At 42.2% G+C, this 23,741-nt stretch overlaps 1 protein-coding gene across 1 annotated transcript in view; it reads left to right on the top strand.

Annotated features, from left to right (window-relative positions):
- CDK6 (cyclin dependent kinase 6) overlaps positions 1-23,741 on the top strand; it is a 122,969-nt gene that overhangs the window by 80,811 nt on the left and 18,417 nt on the right. The window contains exon 4 of the mRNA XM_009956728.2: positions 12,365-12,474. Coding sequence (XP_009955030.1) covers positions 12,365-12,474 — 110 coding nt within the window. The remainder of the gene's footprint in view (positions 1-12,364; positions 12,475-23,741) is intronic.

Raw genomic sequence — 23,741 nt, 5'->3', positions numbered from 1 at the left:
GTTAAAATCAGAAAATAAAGCCTAGCAAGGTGTAGTATTGTACCAACTGTAACATTACGGTTTTCTGCTAAATCTTCAGATACTTAATACCAGTTTAGAAAGTCCTGTAGCCTTTGTAAGTGGAGGAAATTTTCTTTTGGGTTCTTTAAAAATCTTGGGCTTCACTTTGTACTTTGAATCCTGAATTTTGGCTAGTGAGTAGTGTATCAAGTAGCAATGGAGGATATGTTGCTTCTGTCCCCACAGAATAAAAGAGAGTGCCATCTTCTAGAGTTTTTATGAGTCCCATCCATTCGAGTCAGAGGGATAGAATACAGTCTGCCTAGATCCAAAGTAGAATCCAGCCTGGTTAATGTAATTAGTACCTGCTTTTATTTTTGTCCAGCAATGGTCTAATGTAAAATGCATACACATTCCAGAGACCAGTATCCAGAAACTCTCACCCCTTCCAGCTGATTGTTCTTAAGCACTCAGCTACTTTCAGACACAGTCTTGCCCCATGACTCATACACTCCTGGCAGAATAGCCACTTGGCTTCAGCAAAGGCAAGGAAAGAGCTGTCACCCAAAAAAACCTTAGCCTAGGGTCGAAATATTTGCTTGGATGTAGGAGGTGCCAATTAAGTCCCCATCAGGCTGAGTTTCCGCTTTGAGATTGATAGGATGTTAACGTGGATGCAAACATACATGGCTTCCACCACTGCTCTTATTTACAAGCTTCACCAGATAGGACTCCATATGGATTTCTGTTGAGAGCGTCCAGGTATCTAGGGTATCTGGCTAAACATGCGTTCCACACGGTAGCACTTCAGCTTAAATGCAGATGCCTGTTTCTCCAGCACAGGCCTTTCTAATGCATGTGGCCATCTACCCTTAAGACCCACAGACACTTTCAGGCTAAGAAGAGGAGTTTCGTGGGTAAAGATGCCTGCAAAGCTCATAGCCTTGGAAAGTCAGTGGACTGTGCCTGGCATTTTATTTGCCTTAAGCTCACAAAGCTACTTAAATGTGAGATTCAGACAGCCTGAAGACTCCCTGTAGTCTTTTTGCCCTTTCTATCCAGTCCTTGGTTTTGCCATGAAATTACATTTCTACAGCAGGTCCTTGTCCTGCCGATATTTACTTCAAGACTCAACTCGTTTCTAATGATCCATGGTATGTTTAAGTATGTATAAACACATACACCTATCCATATGTTGCATCTGTGTATAGAAAGTTCATCTTTTTCTTTTTTTTTTCTGGAAACCTGTATATTTCCGAACCTCTTTTCTCATTTGTTTTTAGAAAGAAAGATGTTTTGTGGGGGTTTTGTTTCCCAAATGTAATCTCAAGGAGCCTTTGAAAGGTGTCTCATAGGAGTTTCATCTCTGTGGTATCATTTACATTTTTTACTTGCTTAAATTTAAAGCCATACATTTATGTAAAGCCACAGTAAAATCTACTGCATTCCATTTTAAATGTAGAACAGATTTGCAGTGTTTAGAGTTGCCCAGATTCTTTATGCCATAGGTGTAGGAAGGTGCAGCTTTGTATCAGCCATCATGGTGATAATAGGATTGAAGTCAGCGCCTTGTAAAGTAGTGAGGGCAGGTACATCCCAAGAGGAGCTTCCACTGCAGAGAAGCTGCCTTGTTTGCAACCCTGGGTTCTCTTTGGGTTTTGCTGTAATACAGGAGGTTTAACTGTAAGCTGTTGCTTCATGTGAGCATCACTGACAGATGTTGCTCCACCAACCCTTTTATATACTCTACCAGGCTATCAGTGAAATTGGTACTTTGCCTCCAGGCCCCTACTCAAGACATGGTAGAGTCTGTATCACTAGGAGCACAAGTTTCCACTTCCAGAAGGGGCATCACAGTCCCAATCTGCTTTGGGGAAGGAGAGCTGTGTGGCTGCGTAACGCTATTGTAACACTATGTGGTGCATAGCATTACCAAGCTGAGTGGTGCAGTTGACATGCTCGAGGGACGAGATGCCATCCAGAGGGACCTAGCCAAGCTTGAGAAGTGGGCCCCTAAGGACCTCATGAGGTTCAACAACGCCACGTGCAACGTCCTGCACCTGGGTCGGGGCAATCCCCGGTATCAATACAGGCTGGGGGATGAAGGGATCGAGAGCAGCCCTGCCAAGACGGACTTGTGGGTGCTGGTGGACAGAAAGCTGGAGGTGACACAGTAATGTGCACTCACAGCCCAGAAGGCCAGTCACATCCTGGGCTGCATGAAGAGCAGTGTGGCCAGCAGGTCGAGGGAGGTGGTTCTGCCCCTCTGCTCTGCTCTGGTGAGACTCCAGCTGCGGTACTGCATCCAGCTCTGGAGTCCTCAGCGCAGGAAAGACATGGACCTGTTGGAGCGAGTCCAGAGGAGGCCACAGAAATGATCAGAGGATGGGAACACTTCTGTGAAAAAAATCCGAGAGTGTTGGGGTTGTTCAGCCTGGAGTCTGGGGAGACCTTATTGCAGCCTTTCAGTACTTAAAGGGGGCCTATAAGAAAGATGGAGAAAGACTTTTTAGTAGGGGCTGTTGTGATAGGACAAGGAGTAATATTTTTTGAGTAAAAGAAGGTAGATTTGAACTAGATATAAGGAGAACATTTTTTGACAATGAGGGTGGTGAAACACTGGCATGGGCTGCCCAGAGAGGTGGTCAGTGCCCCATCCCTGGAAACATTCCAGGCCAAGGGGGTTGGACTAGGTGGCCTTTAAAGGTCCCTTCCCGCCTGAACTGTTCTATGATTCAATTCTATGGTTTTCTGTCAGGCACTGTGGGAGCTCGCACCATACCATGCCTTGCCGCTGGGGAAGGGTTACAGCTCTTAGTGCCTCTGGTAGATGAGCGCTTCTGCTAGGAGTTGGTGGGACGTAGAAGTGCAGAGAGCCCAAAGTTACAAGAAGAATTCTTAACAACTGTAGCTAAAATGTGGTAGAGAGATGAAATTTCTCAAATGTATCAGCTGTGTAAGTTATCCAGAGAAATATCTTGATTTTAGATGTGCCAGAGACTGCTCTTGTCCAAATCAGACTTTCATATAAAAGACATTTAGAGAAATATTTTTGGATCAATTGGGACTGAGCTTATTTTGCCTCCATTACACATTCTGGGTAAAGATCAGGTAAGCTCTTGCTCAGCTGCTAACCCTCTCATGCACACATGTCCTCTGCTCACTGTGCTGTGTGCAAACAAGGCACACCTCTTACTTACGTGCCCCAATTACTTTTGGATCCTTGCTTTCCTGTTCAGCCCTGGCCATTAACTCAAAGCACAGCATTACTTCCTAAGTTTCTTTCTAAGCTGAATGAAAACAGTGTCTTGTAGAAGTTGTTTGCACCAAGTTTCCCCTTTTTTAGAGTCCCAAGCTGAAAAACTTCATTTTATTCGTACTAGTCTACAACAATTCAGGATCCTAACAGAATTTGGTGTTAAACTCTGACCCAGTGATTACATTTGCCTTAAAATGGTGCAGTGTTTCTTTTTGAGAGTGACTCATTGTTCAGGTCAATTTTAATGGTCATATTTCATTAAAAACTTTTTAATTCCCCCTTTCTCATCTAGAAGCAGCTGTAGAGTCCACAGTAAAGCCTCTCACCTAGAGAACTGGTAGTATTTGATCCATTCTTTCAGGCAGTATTTTCTTTGTGCATCATCTGCTTTTATTAAAGATGGTTTGAAACAGAAGCGGTCCCAACTTCCACAGGACAGAAGTCTGTGGTGGCCTTCGTGGTTTTGCTTTATGTAGGTTTTTTCTGTTCAGAACCAAAGTCCAACACAGCACCCCAGGAAGTGGGGAGACTTTTTTCTATGAACCCAACTCTGGTTTTCTAGTAGCAATGGAAAGCTGGTCTTTGTTATAAAGCCAAACCGTAAGTGGTAAGGCTCAGATTCTCTAATCTGATTAACTCGGAAGAGACCAGGCGGTCACAAGGGCAGCTTCTGGAGATCTCAGCATGGAGCCGACCATGGTGTGGTCCTTGGCACAAGTTAGAGCTACATGTTCTCCATCTCCCAGGGGCTGGGCATAAGCAATGTGAGAGACTGTAGAAGAGCTGGATGCCACCCAGTGAGAATATGTAGGGTGCTAGTTGAGTTGGTTTCATGGCTTCCTAAAGACGTAGAACAAAGCAACTGGAACAAGGCCCAAGGTACCAGGGTAGAAATTATGACTGTGCCCTCAGCTAGCTAATACCAAGGGGTGACTGAGTGAATGGAAACGTGCCAAATTGCTGCAGCCAGGTCCAGAACTGCACCTGTGTTCCAAGGCATGGTCGCAGGTTGCCACCTTTATAATGTTTTGTTTCTTTTGGTATTGTGGAGGGAATTCTCTTCATTGTTGTAGTAGGTGTTTGACTTGGTCAGCATAAGAAGCCAAAGGTGTTTGTTTCTTTCTGCCTTTGTGGGTTTTTTTAGCTCTGAGAGAGATTATTAGAATTTGCTGCTTCAGCCTACAAAGTTTGATAATTATTGAGTCTTGAAGAATGGCTACTTTTTTTTAAAGCCTGTCACTCTCGGTGTTGTCAAGCATCTCTACGTGTAAATACATTGCAATATTAGCACACGCCTCATTGCATGCAAAGCTGACCACTTCTGTAAAGAACTGAGCTGTCCCATATTCCATAGAAGGCTGCTCTGCAGCTCAGAGATCAGGGCATTGTGGGTTTGATTTTAATACAGAACAAGCTCTGGCAAGTCTTTCTTTGACTTTCCTGGGCTCTGGATCAGGTATCAGCAGTGTTGCTGATGTTATTTTTGCTTCTTTCTTTTCATATAAAAACACTTTTCAAGTGGTCAGGTAGTCTCTCAGAAACATTCTCTGTATGGTGTCAGTAGAGAATTCTATGAAATATTCTGCTTAATGGAAGTATATTTCCGTGTGTTAGTTTTGAGGTAAGTTTTGAATTGTCACTAATGATTGAAAATATTACCTCATTTTAATAGCCAGTTTTCCTTTCTAGTAGCTGTTGCACACAGCTGCTTAGTGCACGGAGACTTTTGAGGTAAAAACCACTGAATGTAGGTAAAGTATCTTCTGCTAGTGTTTATGCACACATACATGATGTGCAAACGCACGTGCGTGCACACACACACATGCACTCCTACCGGCAACGGATGTACCTAGAAATATTCTTCTTCAGCACCGTCACACTGGGTTGTGTGGTTCTTCCTAGAAATGGAAAAATCAAAATTCTGATTGGTTCTGTATGTATAAACCATCAAAGAAATGAATGGCTCCTTTATTTGTCAAAGTATCTTACAGCAGATGGTAAATCTTGCTTTCTTCAAAATGCAAATGTTTTAGCATCAAAAAAAGGAGATCACATTCTAAAATAACAACTTGATAGTAGGTGGTTCCTGTGATCAGGATTTGTGTCTTCTATAAACAGGTAATTTTTTGCTTGATGATTTAACCAATGAAGTAATAACAAGAGTCCTTCCACTTCTCACAAAGCAGTTAATCAAGCTCATGCCTAAACCACAGGCAAATGTGAATAAGAGGTAAAATTGCTATCACCACGTGCACTTCATGATACACATAGCACTTGAAAGGATGTCATTTATATATATATTACAGCTTTTGTTAAGAAGTGCTTTCTAAAAGGCACCAGGGCAGTTTGGTACACTTTAACTTTAAAAAGGAAACTATGATGTTTCTACAGACAGACAAAATACCATCATCTTTCTCTCAGAAAGAAATGTTTTCTCCAGCCATGCCTACCTCTGCAATGAGACCAAAAACAGTTACATATTAGTGGAAGAACCACAACTCAAAAAAGAGATTAAACAAATATAATTATTCAGGCTGATGTTATCCCTGGAAACTGGAGCACATTGTATAATGTAGTGATTATTACCTTCTCCATCACAGTTAGAAATAATAACAGGTCTTCAGAGATAGACTGAAGACTCCTAGGCTTGCTTTATAAACGCAGAATGCTCAGCGAATGATTTGAGGATAGTGGTGGGGCTATACAGTAAGTCCCCAAGCAGACACACTCCTCTTCCAAACTGGGGATGAAAAATCTATTGAAGTCATTGGACAAAGGCTAAAAAGACAAATTCTTTTCCTAAGCAATTTTTAATACTACATTGACTTCATTTTAAGTAATGTTACACTGTCAGACCAGTGAGCCATTTTTAAGCATATTCATTTAAGAAATTAGATTTCTTCTTTTCAGACTCTGTGGAGATTCAGCTTAGTGTTTCTAGCAAGCGAGAGGGAGGTGTATTAGGCAGAGAGAGTGTCTCCAGAGTGGAGATTGAAGCCAGGCTTCGATCAGTACGCAAGCCCAGATTTTTAGCCATCTGTAATTCTGTCCTCTCCAACTAGTCTGTGGCAAGTGTGTCAGGCTTAGTCATACAGTTGAGAAGAAATTTTCTACAAAGCTTGAAGAAAATTTGGCAAGTCATTTTAGAGTCCCAGACCTAAGAAGAAGCCATGCAGTAGCAGCTCCATAGTGAAGTTGGAAAGGGTCCGTTTTGAACCCTCCTGAGCAGTTTGAAGAGGTATATTTTTTTTCTGAAGTTGGGAGTCCGTGAAGCGACACTAAAGAGCTGTATTCTACATACTACGCCATATATTCTGTAACTACATCCCCTTGTTTTTGCTCAAAAAGAAATGACAAAAATAAGTGAAGAAGAGCCAAAAAATGCTCCAAAGATAATGTGAAAGCCCTGTGAGTGAAAACTGGACAAAATAACTGAGTTTAAGAACCGTGTTAGGGAACCTAAAAAAAAAATAAATTTACAAACAGTCTTTCATGAGGTTTAAATGCTTTAAGCAATGAAATGAGCCAGTGTCTAATGGCAAATATAATGAACAAAATCAGCACCAAAAAAAGTACAGTAGAAACACAAACACAAAAGCAAAAGATTTGGAAGAAGAATTTTATTTGGATTCAAGGATACTTTGTATGAATTTAACCATCCTGCTAGTTGCTTTTGTGGCATGATTTATATGAAAGCTAATATTTTAAAAGTTTTTATAGGCCTCTTCAAAGTCCCCTCAAAACTAATTATAGTTCATGTCCTCCAGCTTTAGATGTCTAAAAGAAAGATGTCTACGTGTGGGCCAGTCAGTTAGATTCTCCTCCTAGATAGGAAGCAGTTGCTGCATGTGTTCATCTGACCTGTACAACACACATACAATAAAATAAAATCAGTTGCTGGGTGAGATGAGGAGTGGACCATGCCTCCCCCACCCCATCGCCCTCTTGGATCCCCTCTGAATCAGCAGAGATGAGGGAAGCATAGCAAAATGCCTTCCCTCTGGAGTGAAAGGAAGACCCGGGGCCACAGCGTGACTCACTGGCTAGTAGATTAATGAGTGCCAGAAAACATCCGTGGGTACTGGAGCTCAGTTGTTTGTAGTGTTAAATTATTAGAATAGTTCCTGGCATGGTTTCGAGTTATGCCAACCAGCCTTTCCCCAGACAGGTCCTAGGCGCAGTTAAGCATGGACCAAGACCATTCCCAATAAGCAGTTTGCATGCGGTCACCTTTTTTGGGAGGCTGAGAATTTAATAATATGGACATAGGCCACTCTGTGCCTGTTGGTCTCTGTGCCAAAGGAACATTTCCTGTCCTATTTAATTTCCTAGCACAGACATAGCCACTGTGTTACAGTCTGATCCCTGCTTTGTTCCTGTAGCTGTGCAACTGGGCATTGGTCTGTACTTAAAGTCTGTGGCAAACCAAAATGTAGTCTTTTGTGTCTCTGTTACTCAACCCCATCCCTAAACCTCTGTTTGTCTTTGTCTTTATTGAACTGTATGCTATTCAGGCAGCAACTATACTTAGAAAGGGCTGTGTATTGTGCATTTAAATTAAGCAGTTATCCAAAAGTGAAAATCTGCTCTGTAAAGTAAATGGAAATTAAATGAGACTGACACAATGCCTAGATCTTGTGTTCACATTGCTAGTGAGCAGATACATACCACTGATTTGATTTTTGTCAGAAGCAGGTACAGTGAAGTGCAGGGTTGAAACTCCTGGGGCTAGATGGTCCCAGATAGCAACATCTGTCAGGTACAACAAGGCAGAAAGCTTTTTTTCAAAATAAAGTTCTCTTTCTTCTTCTGACTCTAAATGCAGCTCTCCCCTTGCCTCTCGCTGATTGCATTTCCTCCTTTAGGGGGTCAGACGCAGCCTTGGTAGAATTTTGTAGGGTTTTTTTCCCTTTCTACAGCCTCTCAGATGCACATTTCATTTCTTTTCATCGTGAAGTGCTGCCTAAATCTGTTGACGTTTAAATTGTTAGAAGCAGTGATCTGCAGCTACTGATACCACTCTTATCTGGTATCGTGCCATCTTATCTGGGTAGTGGAAACATAAAATGTGCGCTGGAAAAGGAAGGAGCATACTTACTCCTTTAGGTACGTACTCCTTCCAGTGTAGTATTATTCTCCATCTTTCCGTATGTACGTTAATCTATGATGTATGAGTGTCATAGGGTATCCTCAGGACAGGCAGAGTGGGCTGAGAAGCTGAAGGGGGGAAAAGGAGCTAATGTGGCCCAGGAGCATTTGGAGGCAGTTGGAAGAAGAGGGGACAGGGTGTGAAATTTGAGGGCATTTGAGGGTGCGAGGGAGCAGACGGGGAATGTGAGGAAAGGCAGAGCACAAGGGCTGCAGTGGGGCAGCAGGCGGTGTCCACCCGGGCGTTTGCACAGGAGCAGCAGGGGCTTAGGCGTGTTCAGTGATGCTGTCAGGGGGGCGCTGGCGTGTGGCAGAAAGGCAGAGGCTGGGGAGAGGAGCCAGGAGGTCGGGGGACAGCTGGGAGCAGCCTGGCTGTTGTAAAAGAGGAGCTGAAGAGACCAGGCAGGGTGAGGAGGAGGCAAAGGGCGGAAGTTTATTAGATGAGAGGCCTAAAACACGACATGGTCACTAAAGCCTACAACCTCCAAAGTCTTTCAGAGACTTGCGCTGAGTTTAGGATCTCTGTCAGCATGTGAGCACAAACCCCTTTTCCTACAGAGCAGTCGCCATGTGCCACATTACATGTGTGTCAGATTTTCAGGAGAGGCAGAATTTAAGTGAAATGTGCAGATGCTTGCTTTTTTCCTCCTAAAAATGGACTTTATCGAGCAGCTCTTTATCAAGTGCTCTGTCTCACTGGTGGTGTGGCTTACCTAAGCAAAGCATTTTTTCGTTCTAAGTCAGGACCATAGTAAAGAGGAAGCGATGATCTAGTTGTTCAGCCTCACCATATCCTGTGTTCAGAATAATTTTCATTTCTACTTATCTGCAAATGTTAATGGAATGTCCGCAAATATTTTCTTAGTTTCTATGGTAAGAGAGAGTGTGAAACTGTGTCAAAACCACTGCCTCATCTGCATCATCCTGTGCTTTTCAGGAGAAGGCCCTGACAACTAAAGGAGTCATCTGTGGCATTACTTGTGTGCAAACTGACATTTAGCACGTTTTAGTCCTTTTCAGGTTCGCGTTTGGAAGCACAGACTTGCATATTACAAACCGTAAAGGTTACTTGGTCATTTTTATAATTACACAGTAATGACAGAGTGTATCAAAACAGCTCAACACAGGTTACTTCCTCTCAGACTATAAAGCAATCAGGCATTTGCTGGAATTGAACTGTAAGACTTTGAAAGTAGGGTTTTTTTAAAGGTTTAAGTTCCCAGATTACTCAGAAGTAAAATCTCCCAGTCCCCTGTGTACGCATGCATGGAGCGTAGCAGGGTGCAAATGCTCGGGGAACCCTGCCAGCCAGCGGTCATGTGGGAGAAGCAGCTAACGTGCTGCACGCTTCCGCAGCGTCTGAAAACAGCACTGTTCGCCCTCAGCGAGCACCCGGGGACCAGCCACGAGCTGCGACGCTCCTCGCCAGCCAGGAGCAGCTGTCCTGTGCTGCCTTTCCCTGGAAAAGGGACTTCAGTGTGGGGCACACTTTGTCAGGAGCATTCAGGCTGTCTCACAGCCATGCATCCACCAATCCTTTGCCTACGAGAGTGCAGAACCTTAATGTGGTAGGGCTGGGGGGATTGGCGAAAATAAAGCACCCTTTCACTCTGTGTGACAAGAGCTGTGTGGATCTCAAACCAGGAATGGTGAGGTTTGGGGGTATTCCCACGGATCTGAGATCACGCAGCTCTTGCTTCTGACGCTGGACCCAGCCATTGACAAACAACATTGGGTTGAAATTGTTATATCTAATTTCGCAAAGCAACGTTTCTTCAATAAGCTTTTCTACAAATGTACTGAGACAATAAAAGTGCAGTTCAGTTTGAGAGGTATATCTGCCTCAGGAACAACATGGGTGTGTTTTAGGAGGAATTCTGTCTGACTCGGATAGGGCAGCTCCAGCAAAAATCCCTGACCTCCAGTTACATTTGTCTTCTTTCCCTGGAGTGAATCTCTGAAGAAACTTTTTTCGTTTTTATAGAGAGAAGCTTTTTGGAAAAGCATCACTGGTATGGTACCCAGTCAGGAACAAAACAAATGGAGTTAAATAATGCCCAACTTCCACGCAGGGATCTGTTTCTGTGGACAGGTATCTGGAAGTCTGGCCTGCCAGTGCAGTACTTCGCACTGTTATTGAACTGTTTCAAAGACAGATTTTATGAATAGAGATCAAAGTGTTTAAGGGGACTGTTAGCAAATACAACCACTTGTGCAAATATCCGTGAACCTCCCTTCAATAGCCATTCAGTATTTCCAAAGGCTGTCAGGGTATGTAATGATTGTAATAAATGTTGTGTTTGCTTTTGTTTTAGCTGGCTTTGATCAGTAAATTTGGCCGATTACTTCCATTGTTATTTTTGCTTGGAAGACAATTATATTGTTATCATTAAAAAAAAAACACTCTTCTTACACATTTCTTTGTACTGGTCTTGAAATTCAGAACTCCCTATCCTAGTTAACATAATTTTAAAAGTTATTTTCATTCTTATCTTTGCACTTGTTTCTTTTCAGTGTTTTTGCCTTGTTTCATGCTCCTCCTGAATGCTGCATGTCCTACCTTTGTGTTTGTTGGAGAAACAAACCAATAATTGTTGAGACCCTCCCTGTCCCCAGATTAATAGTCGGAGGTTTAAATTATAGCATACACTAAGAAAATATTGGTATTTAGCTGACGATTTTGTGTTGTTATGGCTGGATTATAGCTGTATTGAGGAACAAGATACTCCCATGGCTCTGAGATTATATTCTAGCAACATGGTAGCTCACGCAGGGCTCTGAAGAAGCTCCTTGTGTTCTGTAAATATAGTGAAGATACAGTCAGCCTCATCTGTATTTGGTCTACTTGTGGGAAACAAAAGGATAAATATAAACTGGCCCATCTCTGTTGTGGGTCCAATGTGCAGGACTCATCAAAGTACTTCAGTGGAGCAGTGCCAGTAAAATTCCCGCTGGGTCTCTACAACATGTTGCGACACGAGCACCAGGACTAGAACAGCCTAAAAGCAGAAGCTTTACGTGGCATATGTCCCTGGGAAAGAGTGTATAATTTGGAAATAAATTGTGAGAGATGTTAGAGCTGGTCTAACCAGCAGCATGTGGGCAGAGACAGTCAAACAACTGTAGGGGTCAGGAATCTGCCAAGGATCCCTGTGCTGTGTTGCTTAGTTGAGAACTGACGTTTAAGGTACCTCTGTGTGCAAGGAAACCACAGTGGACAGCTCTGAATGCTTTGGTAAGGGACAGCTTTGGGGAGGGTTTGACTTAATCTCTTCCCAACTGATAAAAAAAAATAAGTTATAATTTGTTCAGTTTCTTCAGAGAGAACTTTTGAGACAGGTCAGACATGTTTACCCAGCTTGGCCCGTACACTTGAGCTAACCCAATTTCTTTCACAAAAAGTAATACATAAACTGTGAAGAGCTTAGGACAGACATGGACTACAGGTTCTGGTTTGTCCTGTGGGTAAACCCACAGTATTCCCTAGCTTATTTGTTTCCAGTTTGGCTCAGGTGACTACATCTAAGAGGTCCACAAAAGTTATTTAAGAAAAGGCGGCCTTGTTCAATTGACTAATGTTTACTCTATGGAGAGTCCAAATCTCCACTGCAAAGTGTTTGGGGTCAGATAAGTTGCAAAAGCTTCAAAGAGTTGTTCTGGTAGCGTGCTGTGGTGTCACATCAACGCTGTGCTCTGATTCCGTGTTGCTGGGGTACCCTGAACTGCACTGCTCTTGACAAGAATTGGTCTTGCTTCCCGACTCATCATCATTGCCACTATCTGTCCTGAGATTTTCCATACAGGACCCTTTTCTATGCACGGGCCAAAACAGTTTGCCCTAATCTGTGAGATTTTACAATTTAGATTAAGCTAAATGGGAGCTGTATACGGAACACTTAGGAGGTTGTAATTCTGTAGCTAAGCGTGCTCTCTCTGATGTTCCTTTTTGTTTTACAGGTTGTCACTTTGTGGTACAGAGCTCCTGAAGTTTTACTTCAGTCCAGCTACGCAACACCGGTTGATCTTTGGAGTGTTGGCTGCATATTTGCAGAAATGTTCCGCCGAAAGTAAGAAGTACAGTTTAATTTTCTTCATGTTTTTAATTTGAAATTTGAAAAAATGTGCAGTAATGTCTGGTACAACACACTGGATCACATTTATATTGGAAAGGCCTTATGGGATGTTTTGTTTGCGGCACAAAATGTAAATACCCATGGTGAATTCATGCATGTTGCCGTCTTGGAGTCTTTCTTTTTTGATGGGAATCTGCCTCAGCTCTTGGTAGAGCCTGTGTGAGAGTATTGTTGTATTCCTGTTACACCTGAATCCAAACACAGATAAAAGTGGACTAGAGAGGCTGTTGATTGAGTTGAGTAAAGATGGGTTCTGGAAAGGATTTACCCTGAGGAGGGCAGGACATGGTGGTCAGCAAAGTCTTCTTGCTCTGGAGTTTGTGCATTTGAGCATGAGGTGTTTGCTCGTGGTCCCCTCTTGGCATATTTGAGATCTCAGAAGTCACTGTAAAGTTGATTTCTGGAGGGCAGGAAACAGAGGCAGGATTTTTTTAATAAGCTATTTAGCCTGAGTGTATGGTAACAAGAGATGTTAAATGTAGGCCAAAAAAAAAAATAGATAAAAGACTATTTTTTTTGGCTGATTTGATTAAATTGGCTGTCAGAACTGCCTTGCTACAAAATATTACAGGTGGATGCAGATGAGTTGTGAGTAGGAGAGGAACACTTGTGCGGTGTCTTTCCCCATGGAAGGACACTAATATGGAGGTTGTACCATGTAGAGCGAGGAGAGGAACAAACCCCCAAGAACTTTAACAAGGTAAATCTGTCCTGGTAATAACCCAATCGCATGCATTTTGGTTGAGCTTACTGCAAAATGTGCGTATTGGCATCACCTGGGTGATCTCTGTGTAGCAACTGTGCACCATTTTGTAACACCCACTCTGAAATCAAAGAATATATATACAGAAAATGTGAAAAAAGGTGATACACTGGGTGGCTTAAAAACCAAAATCAGTATAATTTACAAGGAGAAGCTGTACTGCAAGGGCCTTGAGAAACAGCTATTTAATTTATACAATGTGAAGTTCAAAGTATTAATTGAGGTCTTGCAAAATAACTTTAGGATTTTTCTTGGGCTTCTTGCCTGGTCAAGTGGCCTGGGTAGAACTCCACCCTCTCTGCCTCTGACTCAGGAATGAGGTCAGAAAATGAGAGGAAAAAAAGAATGTGGATTTTAGGAGTATCAATTAAACCCTCTATTGCAAACTTTTAAAGATTTTAGTCTTATCCCATATACTGCCAGGTTCACAATAGCATTAAGCCATTGATTCTTCCTCTGGTTTAAATAGCAGAGTCAACAACTTCATTTTAGCGTTTGCAATAAAAGTGATACAGGACAAACAGCTGAACACAGAACTTTATTACATGCTCAAAACTCTCGTTTTTTTCTCATTTAATTTGCAGTATTCTGACAGGTAAGAAATATTGCCATATACAAGCACCACCAATTTTAATTTTATTTTTCCTTTTTTGATATGTGAGCCTCACTGACTCTCCAAATCCAACACAGTAAATTAAATTAGGGACAGTTAAATTTTCTATTTGTTTACAAATGCAAATATTACATTAATATTGCAAAATCATAGATTTTTTTTAAAATGGAAATGAGATCTGACTTGAAGCAGAGTTTGATAAAACCAGGACTTCTATTATTCTTGCCAAATGCAGGGTCAGTCTGACATTCTCAGTCCTAAATTTGGGACACTGTCAAAAACTGTGGAGGTCAGGAATCTGCCAAGTCTGTATGTACTATGTTTCATTGGAAACATCATGACTTTCACATACTTCAGTATACAAGCATGATTTGGAAGACTAATCTCAAGGCTCTCTCAAGGCTCGTTGCCTTAAAGCTACAAGGAACAGCACTGAACACTGTCTCCATGGGTGGATTGTTGTGTTGGGTTAATGGTGCAGTACTCTCTGTGTGACAGAAGTTGTCTCTCTGATTCTCCCAAAGGACTGCAAAAGGAAACCCGTGTTATGTGACCTTGGTAGCAATAAACTGGAATTTTGCAAATTTCATGGATTATTTTCAAAAGATTAAATAAATGCAGCAGCTATTTCTGCTAGAAAATGGTAGTGCCCTTGGGTAATCACTGATCTGCATTTCCACTGGGGTTGATAGGATAAGAGTACGAGAATGCAGCTACAGCTTAGAAGTAGATGCTGGTTTGACATTCAGACAATGTTTTGGTTTTACTGTCTTACTGGGTTCTTGTTGCCTCTTTCCCTACTCTCTTTTGCTTTCTCTTTGAAAGATTTTAAAGCTCTGTCATTTTTAAGAAATGTACTGAGACTCTGTTGGGCTTTTTTATATCACGGAGACTTCACTGGGACAGGTTTCAAAATAAAACTCTACACAGCATCACAAAATGTATCAGAGTCCTGTTTATGCCAAGAAGACATTTGAGAGTTCGGGTTTGCTAGGACATAGTTTTGTAGGCTGTTACAAACATAGTCAGAGTGCTGTAGGTGTGGGCAAGTATAGGGCAGAGGTGAGCTCTGTATGAATGGCCTGGTCCCTATGTTAGGTTGCTGTGTCTCTTAAGTGGAAGACACCTCATTTAATTTAAATCACTCTTAATCTAAAACAGTTTAAGACAAATGCAAACAAAGTATTTGTTTAAGAAATAGATCCAAAACACACAAAAGCATATAAAGGAACTCACAGACACAAAAAATAAAATAAATGTATATCTGTCTAGATACACCTAAAGTAAATTTGAACTTTTCTCTCACCTTGGCTGATTCAGCTAAACAAATGACACTTCTCAGCTGAGGACTCTGGTCTTCTTGCAATCTGGGGTTTGTATAAAGTCATACCTATATTTGAAACATGCACATTTTAGTTACGGTGCAGAAATGTAGGCTTCTGCATACATGAATGCACAAAGGTTGTATTCTGAAACCCCTTGCACAGGTTCCCAAGGATCCTACCCTACTTACAGATCAGCAGTAATTGCTCAGTAGTCAGGTGTATGTGTTACGTATGCAGAAACTATTCTGCTTCGTGCACCTTTTTCTGTCCGTGTGCACTGCTGATGAAAGCACCCCCAAGTCAAGCATCACTTGAAAATTTCCTTATATGGTAATTTCATTTTTTAAATTTCCTGTCTAACTAAGTAGGTTGCAGTGACTATCTAACGAAAGTGTAAATATATTTGTCACAGTGACTGTTTTCTTTGTGATTTAAAAGCTATGGTACATTGATAACAATAATAACCAGTAAGGAACATTTTAAGGTATGCTATGGCTTGCTACCACATCACAGAATCCTTCAGAGATACAGCTGGCAGGACTGACAGGGGCCCGATGGCATGGGGGCATCCTTTGGCACAGCAAGAAGACTAGCATTTTTTTTGTTGATGTTTAGGTAAAAGTGAAGATTACTTACAAAAAGGTTTCACTCTGAGGCTGAGTGTTTTCCTGGCCAGTAGGCAAGGGCCTTGTACCTCCTACTCAGTGAACAACTCACTGAAGAGAAAGGCAAGCATGGGAGTAGCATCCACTTCTGTCTGGATACATGGAAAACCCTTCCAGCTGGCTCAAGGACTGCAGGCGGCTCCAAGGCAGGAAGCCATGACCAGTGTTTTAGGGGAGGAGAGACTGTCTCTCTTCTTGCTTGGATTAGGTAATACTTAATCAAGGTGAATGAGTGTGGGAGAGGAAGAAGACTGGAATCTGAATCTGGGTGAAATGATCTGTGAAAGAACACAGGGATCACCACCCTTGGACTCTCTTCTGAGTAGGCAGTCTTGAGAAAAAATGTCAAAATGTTTTGATGCTGAGTTCTTGGTGCATCTATGCATACATGCCCCATCTTCAAAACCACAGTCCTGTATGATTTCAGTCCTGCACAGACTAAGGTGTTAGTGGTTGTGTATGTGGGACTAATGAGGCAGATATTTAGGTAATAATTCCAGCTAGGCAAGTTTAACTGTAATATTGCATACGCAACTGAGTTTGTCTTCCTTTGTAGTAAATATAGAGCTAAAAATCATCAGAAGAGACCGTCAGCTTTTGTAGCCTATGCTATAGTCACAGCCCGGTCAAGCTGAAGAAATCGTACATTTGAGAGTGGCCAGTGTTGTGACTGCATGTGAAATCTTCAGAAACGTTACAGGTACCAATTCAAACCCCGAATCTGAAAGAGAGTCCTCTCCCAAAAACCTCTTCTGCCTCCCCAAACCAAAGTAAAACAGTATTATCTCAGTGCCCCAAGCTTCATCCAGCCAAGAGGGAAATTAATTTCATGCCTATGGGCTCCTTACTGAGACTGTTCATGCACCACCTTCAGTGTTCTAACTGGCCTGCTGTTGTTAAGATCATCAGTCCCAGAATTTCATAAATGACAAAAATTACACAAATAGCATGAGGTTGTTATTTATTCATTTTAAATATTAAATCCTGGGTTTAGCAATTGTCTCATTTTTCAGCTTACTCTGCTAGCTCCTAATATATGCAAGACAATTATTGCATTACCAACCATAGTTGAAAATTGTAGCAGCAGGTAAGAGATGTGTGAGTCCACTAAAATACCTAAGATGGGACAAGTTCTGTGGTAGGCACAAACAACAGACATAGGGAAGCAAGCTATAGGAATACGTTGTCTTTCAGTGGCGTAAATTTGTCCAATTAGAGGAGTTACATGGTTGTGTGTAGAAAAGCCATGAGCCCAGGACTTCGTTGCTGTAGGAAATGTATACAGATGTGATAAAATCAAAGCTTAGAGCTTCATCTGGTGATCGGGCTGTGGTGTGAGCACTGGATTTGGGACCTGCAGGCTGTCTTTAATCATAAAACATTTAACAGGTTTAGAAAAACTAGCAATACACACATATTCATTCTTAGATACAGTGTCTTACAGTATAGAGTAGTTGTAAGGCATCTTTCATACTAAAATATAGTAAATCTTTATTCTCCATTCCAAACAAGCCACAGGTTATTAGCAGAGTTTGAAATGCAGCCGTCAGGTCCATTGCATGTATGCTTTCTGTGTCGACTCCAGAACCAGGAGGTAGGGTAAGTCTGTGGAAGAAGATGGGGCACTCACCTGCCCCTGGATTCCACCTCTACTTGTGAGCAAGGGAGGAGCAGTCAGCTCTGCAGCTTAAGTGTCAGGTAATGCTCTGTGGGATAAATATGGTCAACTGGTTGTGGAAGGCAGTAGCCAAGTGTAACAGGAACACTTGTTTTGAAGCTCCGAATGTCTCCAGAACCTGAAGCTGTATAGGAAAGTTTGAACTTCTGTCACTGAGTGAAAAGAATAACTTGTTTTAGCTGGATCACATGGTGAAGTCTTGGCTTCACTGAAATAATTTTTGAAATTAACCCGACTTCAGAGGAGACTGTAACCTGTCTAGAAACAATTCAGTGTGACAGGGTGGCACAGAGAGTGGCGGGGCTAATCTCTGATAATGTGCGTAGCACAGCACTTAGTTGGAGTGATCTCTGTAAAAGACAGAGTTGCAAATTGGCAGGGAGAAGAGAGTATTGCATAGTGTTGTCCCAGCTTCCATTCCTTGCACTTCTTTCCGTGATCTTGCAGAAGCTTTCAGTTCTCTTACCTGTGAAATTAACCTTGACAGGTAACTCCCCAGGACTGAGAGACTTCCATTGGAAATAAGGGTTGCAACATATGTGGGAGATATGAAGAACTGTCGGTTGAATTGCTGAGGCTGGAGTTCGCCGTGTCTCTCTTCTGGTCTTCATGAGACTGTGTAGCAAAAGCAAAAGAGTGTGTTCAAGTGAAATTTGCAAGGATTTAAGCCAGTCTGCTAGTATGATTGTCGTTACCTGTCTGCTGAAATGTCACACACACACACAAACATAGCTTCAAAGGAAATGAGACCAAGAGTACATGAGCTACTGTTTCATCATGCGCTCATTTGGTCTGAATTAGCTGTTCTATAGGTGCTAATCTCTCACAGATGTAGTCTTTTAAGGTTGCATTTTGAAAAAATGAGGTATACGTCTGGCAATGTATGTTCAACAGCAGAGCCACAGGTTCTTAACGGCCTAAGCATGTTCTTCATCTGGAGAATGAAGCAGAAAAGACAGTGGGCTTTGGGGAAAGTGATGCGCAGAAATTCTGCTATTGCAGGGAATTGCTTGGAAACTTGAAGTACTGTGTCCTCTACTCCAGACATATCCTGGGTTAGTCATTCCTTGAGAAGAATTGCTTTGCTGTGGTATGGTCTTGAGGAGCAGACAGTGAATCCATCACTTTGCAAATGCATACCCAACAGGAGGGTTTATATGTACTAAGTGACCCTCACTTCAAATTAAGTAAGTTTGTCATCACTTAAAAATGTTTTACATTAGTATTGTTCCGTAATCCAGAGCACTGAGGGAGCAGAAACATTTGTTTAAAGCCTGTAATCAACAATAAAGTGTCATATACTGGAACATTAGCAGCAAAATACTATGCAACTTAATATGGAGCTTGTTTCTCTAAGCACAGTAAATATTCTTGCCATGGCCCAAGTGCATCAGTGCCAGCAAAGATGTGACTGAAGATACTTTGGTTTAGACAGGACCAGAAGAGAGAGAACACATATTCGTATAACATGCAATAAATGAAACTGTCTCAAACTGAAATCAATGGATAAACTTAGCATGATTTATGTAGGGTAGGAATTCATGGTAAAATCATCAGGATTTCTATAGGGAAGGATTGTATTCCTTGTCTTTTGTAGATGATCTTTATTAAGAGTTATTTTGCACACTGTTGTATATTGTCACCAAACGGGGTTTTTAACTTCTTGCTATGTGCATGGATATTGCAAATGAAATTGTGGTCATACTGCACACAAGAGAAAGAAGGGCAACTCTGATAGTAGTGAAGACTCCAGTTTTGCTTTACCTTTTCTTCACGTACAGTAATAGTACCATGAACAGAGTCTGAAAAGAGATTCTAAAGATATTAAAGAGACTCTAAAAAATTAATACTGCCATGTAAGGCATTGTGAGGCGTACTTCTATGACACCACTTTGTCTCGTTTCAGATGCATTTTAATTCTTTGTCAGTTATTTTCCTGTGCTTCAGCATATCTGATCATTTAGTCCTCACTGTTTTAAGTGGGCACTGTAGCTACCCAGCAGTAGGAGTATTTTTTGCTTTGCCTACTAGATCCTGTACTTCTCCATACGGTAAAGTTTCTACCTTTTTTCAGCTCTTAGCTTAATGTTCCCTTTTTGTGCTGTTCTCGTATTTTCAACACATTTCTGAAATGCCTTTCAAAAGCAGAGAGAGGGGAGAGCTGTAATGTATTTTCAAATCTTCTTTATGTTGGAAAGAAGGGAGAAATAGAGGGAGTAGAAGAGGAATCCATGAAAGAAAAAAACAGAAGGATGTATAACTGGATATTGGGAGGGAGGGCATAATAAAACCAAGACAGTAGAGACATCGAGGCAAAAGGCAGCTGAGTAAATACAGCCATGAATACTGCTGCTAAGTTAGGTTTTCTGTATAAATTAGCAAATGCCTTAAATATGGTTTAAGAAAGAACTGTTCTCTTTATCATGCAGCAATTTTAAAGACAGACTTTGCAATCATATTATCTGGTGTTTTCCAGTGAACCTTAAACCGACATATCTAGTGGACCAAGAGCTCGAAAGTGTAATCATTCCCTTGTCTGCTTGCTTGCAGTTAGATTTTGGTAGCAGTTAAAACAACTTTTTTTTTTCCCTTTTCTGTTTTGTCTTTTTTTTAACAAGCAAAGGTGGATGTTGCATCTTAGAACTATAAAAGCTACACAGCTTGCTTTGCAACCTTTGAACCAAGGTACTGTACAGTTCTGGCCTGAGTTTGTTTTTGCCATTTTTGGAAATTATCTTGTTTTGTTGCAGGAATGATTTAAGTTGCAAGTGCCATAAAAGTTCACCACAGTCCAGACCAACTGTACTGGGAGAAGGCTCGTTCCTTGGAAAGATCTTGTCAGCGTTCAAAATTCTGTGCTTTGCACTTTTCCTCCTTTATTCTTCTGCCATTCATGTGCATATGGGTGTGTGGGAGGCTGATGGTTTTTCCAAACCAGACCTAATAAAATAGGATTTTTTCTTCCTCCCCAGATAAGTGGCCAGCCTATTACAAACATTTTTTTCAAACATTTTTTAAGTCGAATGGACCCAAGCCACCATTTAGCTTAGTGACCTTAGTGATCTGATGGAACAGCAATGACATTTTGCTTCAAACTTAACTAACAAAGGAAAGCAGAAGACTGCACTTGTTCATGTTATTCCAGTTTTCAGATAAGCAGGATTGTTTTCTGTTTAATCTGACTCCCATTGGCTTTGGGCAGAAGATAAATGGACATTAATGGAGAGAAGGGCAAACAGTCAGAATAATACCACTAATTATCAAGTACGAAATAGATGTAAGTTTCCAAGACGGCATCATCCCATTAAAAGTAAAATACCTTGTTGGTTTTTTAGCTCACATTTTCCCCTCAAGCTTTTTCTAGCTGATATCTTTCTAAGTGTCTACAGTTGGGCTGATTGATAGCCGTTAGTCAAATCCGGTAACTGTATCGGCCTGTGGTTGGAGACGAGTGGTAAGCGAGTGCCAGGCCATTCACTTGTGGTTTTCCTTCCAGTTTCCAGCTGTGCCAGACTTTCAGTCAGAGGAATAGATCTGTCGGTAAGGGAAACCGTTGATAAACCATAGAAACCAAAAACTGTCACTACCCCTGACAAAAAAACAGAAGGGAACCTTGAGGCAGGGGCAAGAAGACCCGCAGGAATGGTGTTAGCTGGCCAAGTTCAATGGGACTGTTAAGTTCAGGTGTGGGGTCATGTCGGGCCAGGCAGCGGCCACAGGAGTGGGGCCCGGTGGCTCTGGGCTGGCAGCTGGTGGCCGCACACAGCTCAAGCCCAGCAGGAGCTCACGAGAGAGCTCTCCTCCTGGAAAGCTTCCCATAGCTTCTGCATGTGCAGGTGGCACAGCACTGGTCTGAAATCCCCCTGAACATGTCATCCTTAAAAAATATATACCTTCCTTAGAGGGTTGGTAGTCCAGTCTGTGACAATCTGAATTAGCCTGGCCAGAGGTCAGAGGAGAGGACTTTGTGGCTCGGAGAAAGACCACAACATGTCAGTCACGACGCAGATACGTGTTAAGTCCTTGGTATTAACATCACAGCATTTGTAATGGATATTTGAAAACGCAGCTGGCAGCAGAAACACCTGGGTCCCGCATATTGAGCTGTGCTCGGCCCAGCTGCTGGCCAGTCGATGTGAAGGTGCACCACCTTTGTGTCTTCTGGAGCATCTCAAAGACAGGTTCGTTCCTGGGATAAGCCAGAGCAGCCTGAGGGCTGCTTCGATGGTATCCCCATCTGCAGATGGCTTTCAGCGGTCACTCCACCAGCCAGAGAACAGGAGAGAAGCAGAGCAATGCTACCCGTGCCCCTTCCTCTCCAGCCCAGAGAGGGATAGCCAGCTGTATGCTGCCCAAAGACTTTCCTTTTGAAAGGGTCTCCTGGCTCTTTCACACAGCTTCCCTCTTCAGGAACTTGGCTGAGAGAGGCTTTGCTTTTTGCCTACAGTTTGGCTGAGGGAAGCTCTGTGTACTTTCGTTTGACTCAAAATAGAACTAAACATTGTTTTTATTTACTTTTCTCTTTCATAAGAAAATGGCTACAAAAAGGTATTTAAACTCCAAGTGGGTGTATGGGATCGTTTCCTGGACACTGGTGCACTCCAGAGAGTGGGGGTGAAAGACTAGCTTTTAACTGTGGCTCATGTTGCTGAGCTCCCAAGTATGGGGTTTTTTCCAGATTGAATGTCTAGTCAGAAATTTTGATCTGGGCCGCTTTAGTGAGTTTTCTGTATTTGATTGTCCAGAAAAGAAATCTAATGATCAGCTACCATTGGTCAGTCATAAAAACAGTATGTAATAGGTCAGAAGTATATCGGACAAATCTGTCTCACATTTGTGTCCTTTCAACAGCTCCACACTAGCACTTCTCCAAATGTAGTGCTCACCAAAGCTGTTAGATGTTGTTTACATCTAAAAAAAAACATAAATCTGCATGAGAGAAGTGGAAAGTGCACCTAAAGGAACGGACAACAACAGGAGTTTAAAAACACCTAGGGACAGCAGAGCAAAACGTAACAGCTTTCTGAAGTGTTGTACTACTTTGTACCAAGTAAATAATTGTCTGTGAGAGGAGAGCTCAAAACGTGAAAGAGAAAGCAAGTGGAAGTTTGATATTTAGATTTCTGGAAAACCATTTTGTAAGGGAACTGCAGTGCCCAGAGGCAGCTCCCCACTGCCTTTGCAGAATAGCTTACCTGCGTTGCAGGGTTCAGACCACTGGGAGCCTGCGCTTTGGCTGTAGTTGCAGATGTCAAAGACCTACATAGACCCCTAATGTGGCGAAGAAGGGAGGTGGCCACGGCCTCTTCTGCACGTGCATGCTGACTGCCACAGAGCAGCACATGTGGTACCCACACGTAGCCGGGGCCGCCTTTGCCATCAGTCCTCAGGGCCCTGGTGTTGGCTGGGTACTAAAAAGAGAGGAGGCATGGCAGGATCCAGCTCACACTAGTTCCTGTCCCTTCTTCCTTTGAAGCCACAGTTTGCCTTGTGATATGAGTACATGTGTTGGGGCCTTTCTTCTAATTTTTGTTTGCACAACACCTGTGGCACTGCCATCACATTCGCTTGTGCGCTCTGCTTGACCTGCCGACACGCTGGCCCTGCACAAATGAGTCCGTACGAGACACAGCTACCATGGTGCGCTGACTCTGCTAGAGAGCGCGCCAGGATCTGACAATTCGAGAGCTCTTGATGTCAGCGTGTGACATGCCTGGCTGCCCCTCTTATGCTGGCAGCATGCTTCATTTTGCAGTCTTTGAGGAAATGGCAGTCTGGCTATGCGTGGTCAAAACATATGACTTCTTCCAGAAACTCATGCATAATGTGCCTTGCTTTCCTTTTATAGATGCACTGAACGGATGCTGTCCGGAAGCAACTCTAAGGCAATCTCTGATGCAGTATTTCTTCTTCTACTTAAATATTCTCCATAGTCATAGCTTCTCTCCTAACGTATCCAGGTTTGTCAGTTAGAAGTGCTTTTGGAATGTAGACATTTGTCAAATAAGAATTTCATCCAAACAGTTACTTAATTTCCACTCATTTATTCTACTGAGGTGGAGTAAATTGGCATGAAGATTCAGTTACTATTGAATTTGACTGAGTCTGAATCAGTTACCTAAAGATAAATGACTCAATCAGCTATATCAACTAGAAT

Source organism: Leptosomus discolor, chromosome 7 (genome assembly GCF_034619465.1).
Source record: "Leptosomus discolor isolate bLepDis1 chromosome 7, bLepDis1.hap2, whole genome shotgun sequence".
NCBI lineage: Eukaryota > Metazoa > Chordata > Aves > Leptosomiformes > Leptosomidae > Leptosomus > Leptosomus discolor.
The sequence above is the reverse complement of the archived record's forward strand: the minus strand, read 5'-3'. Positions and strand labels throughout refer to the sequence as shown.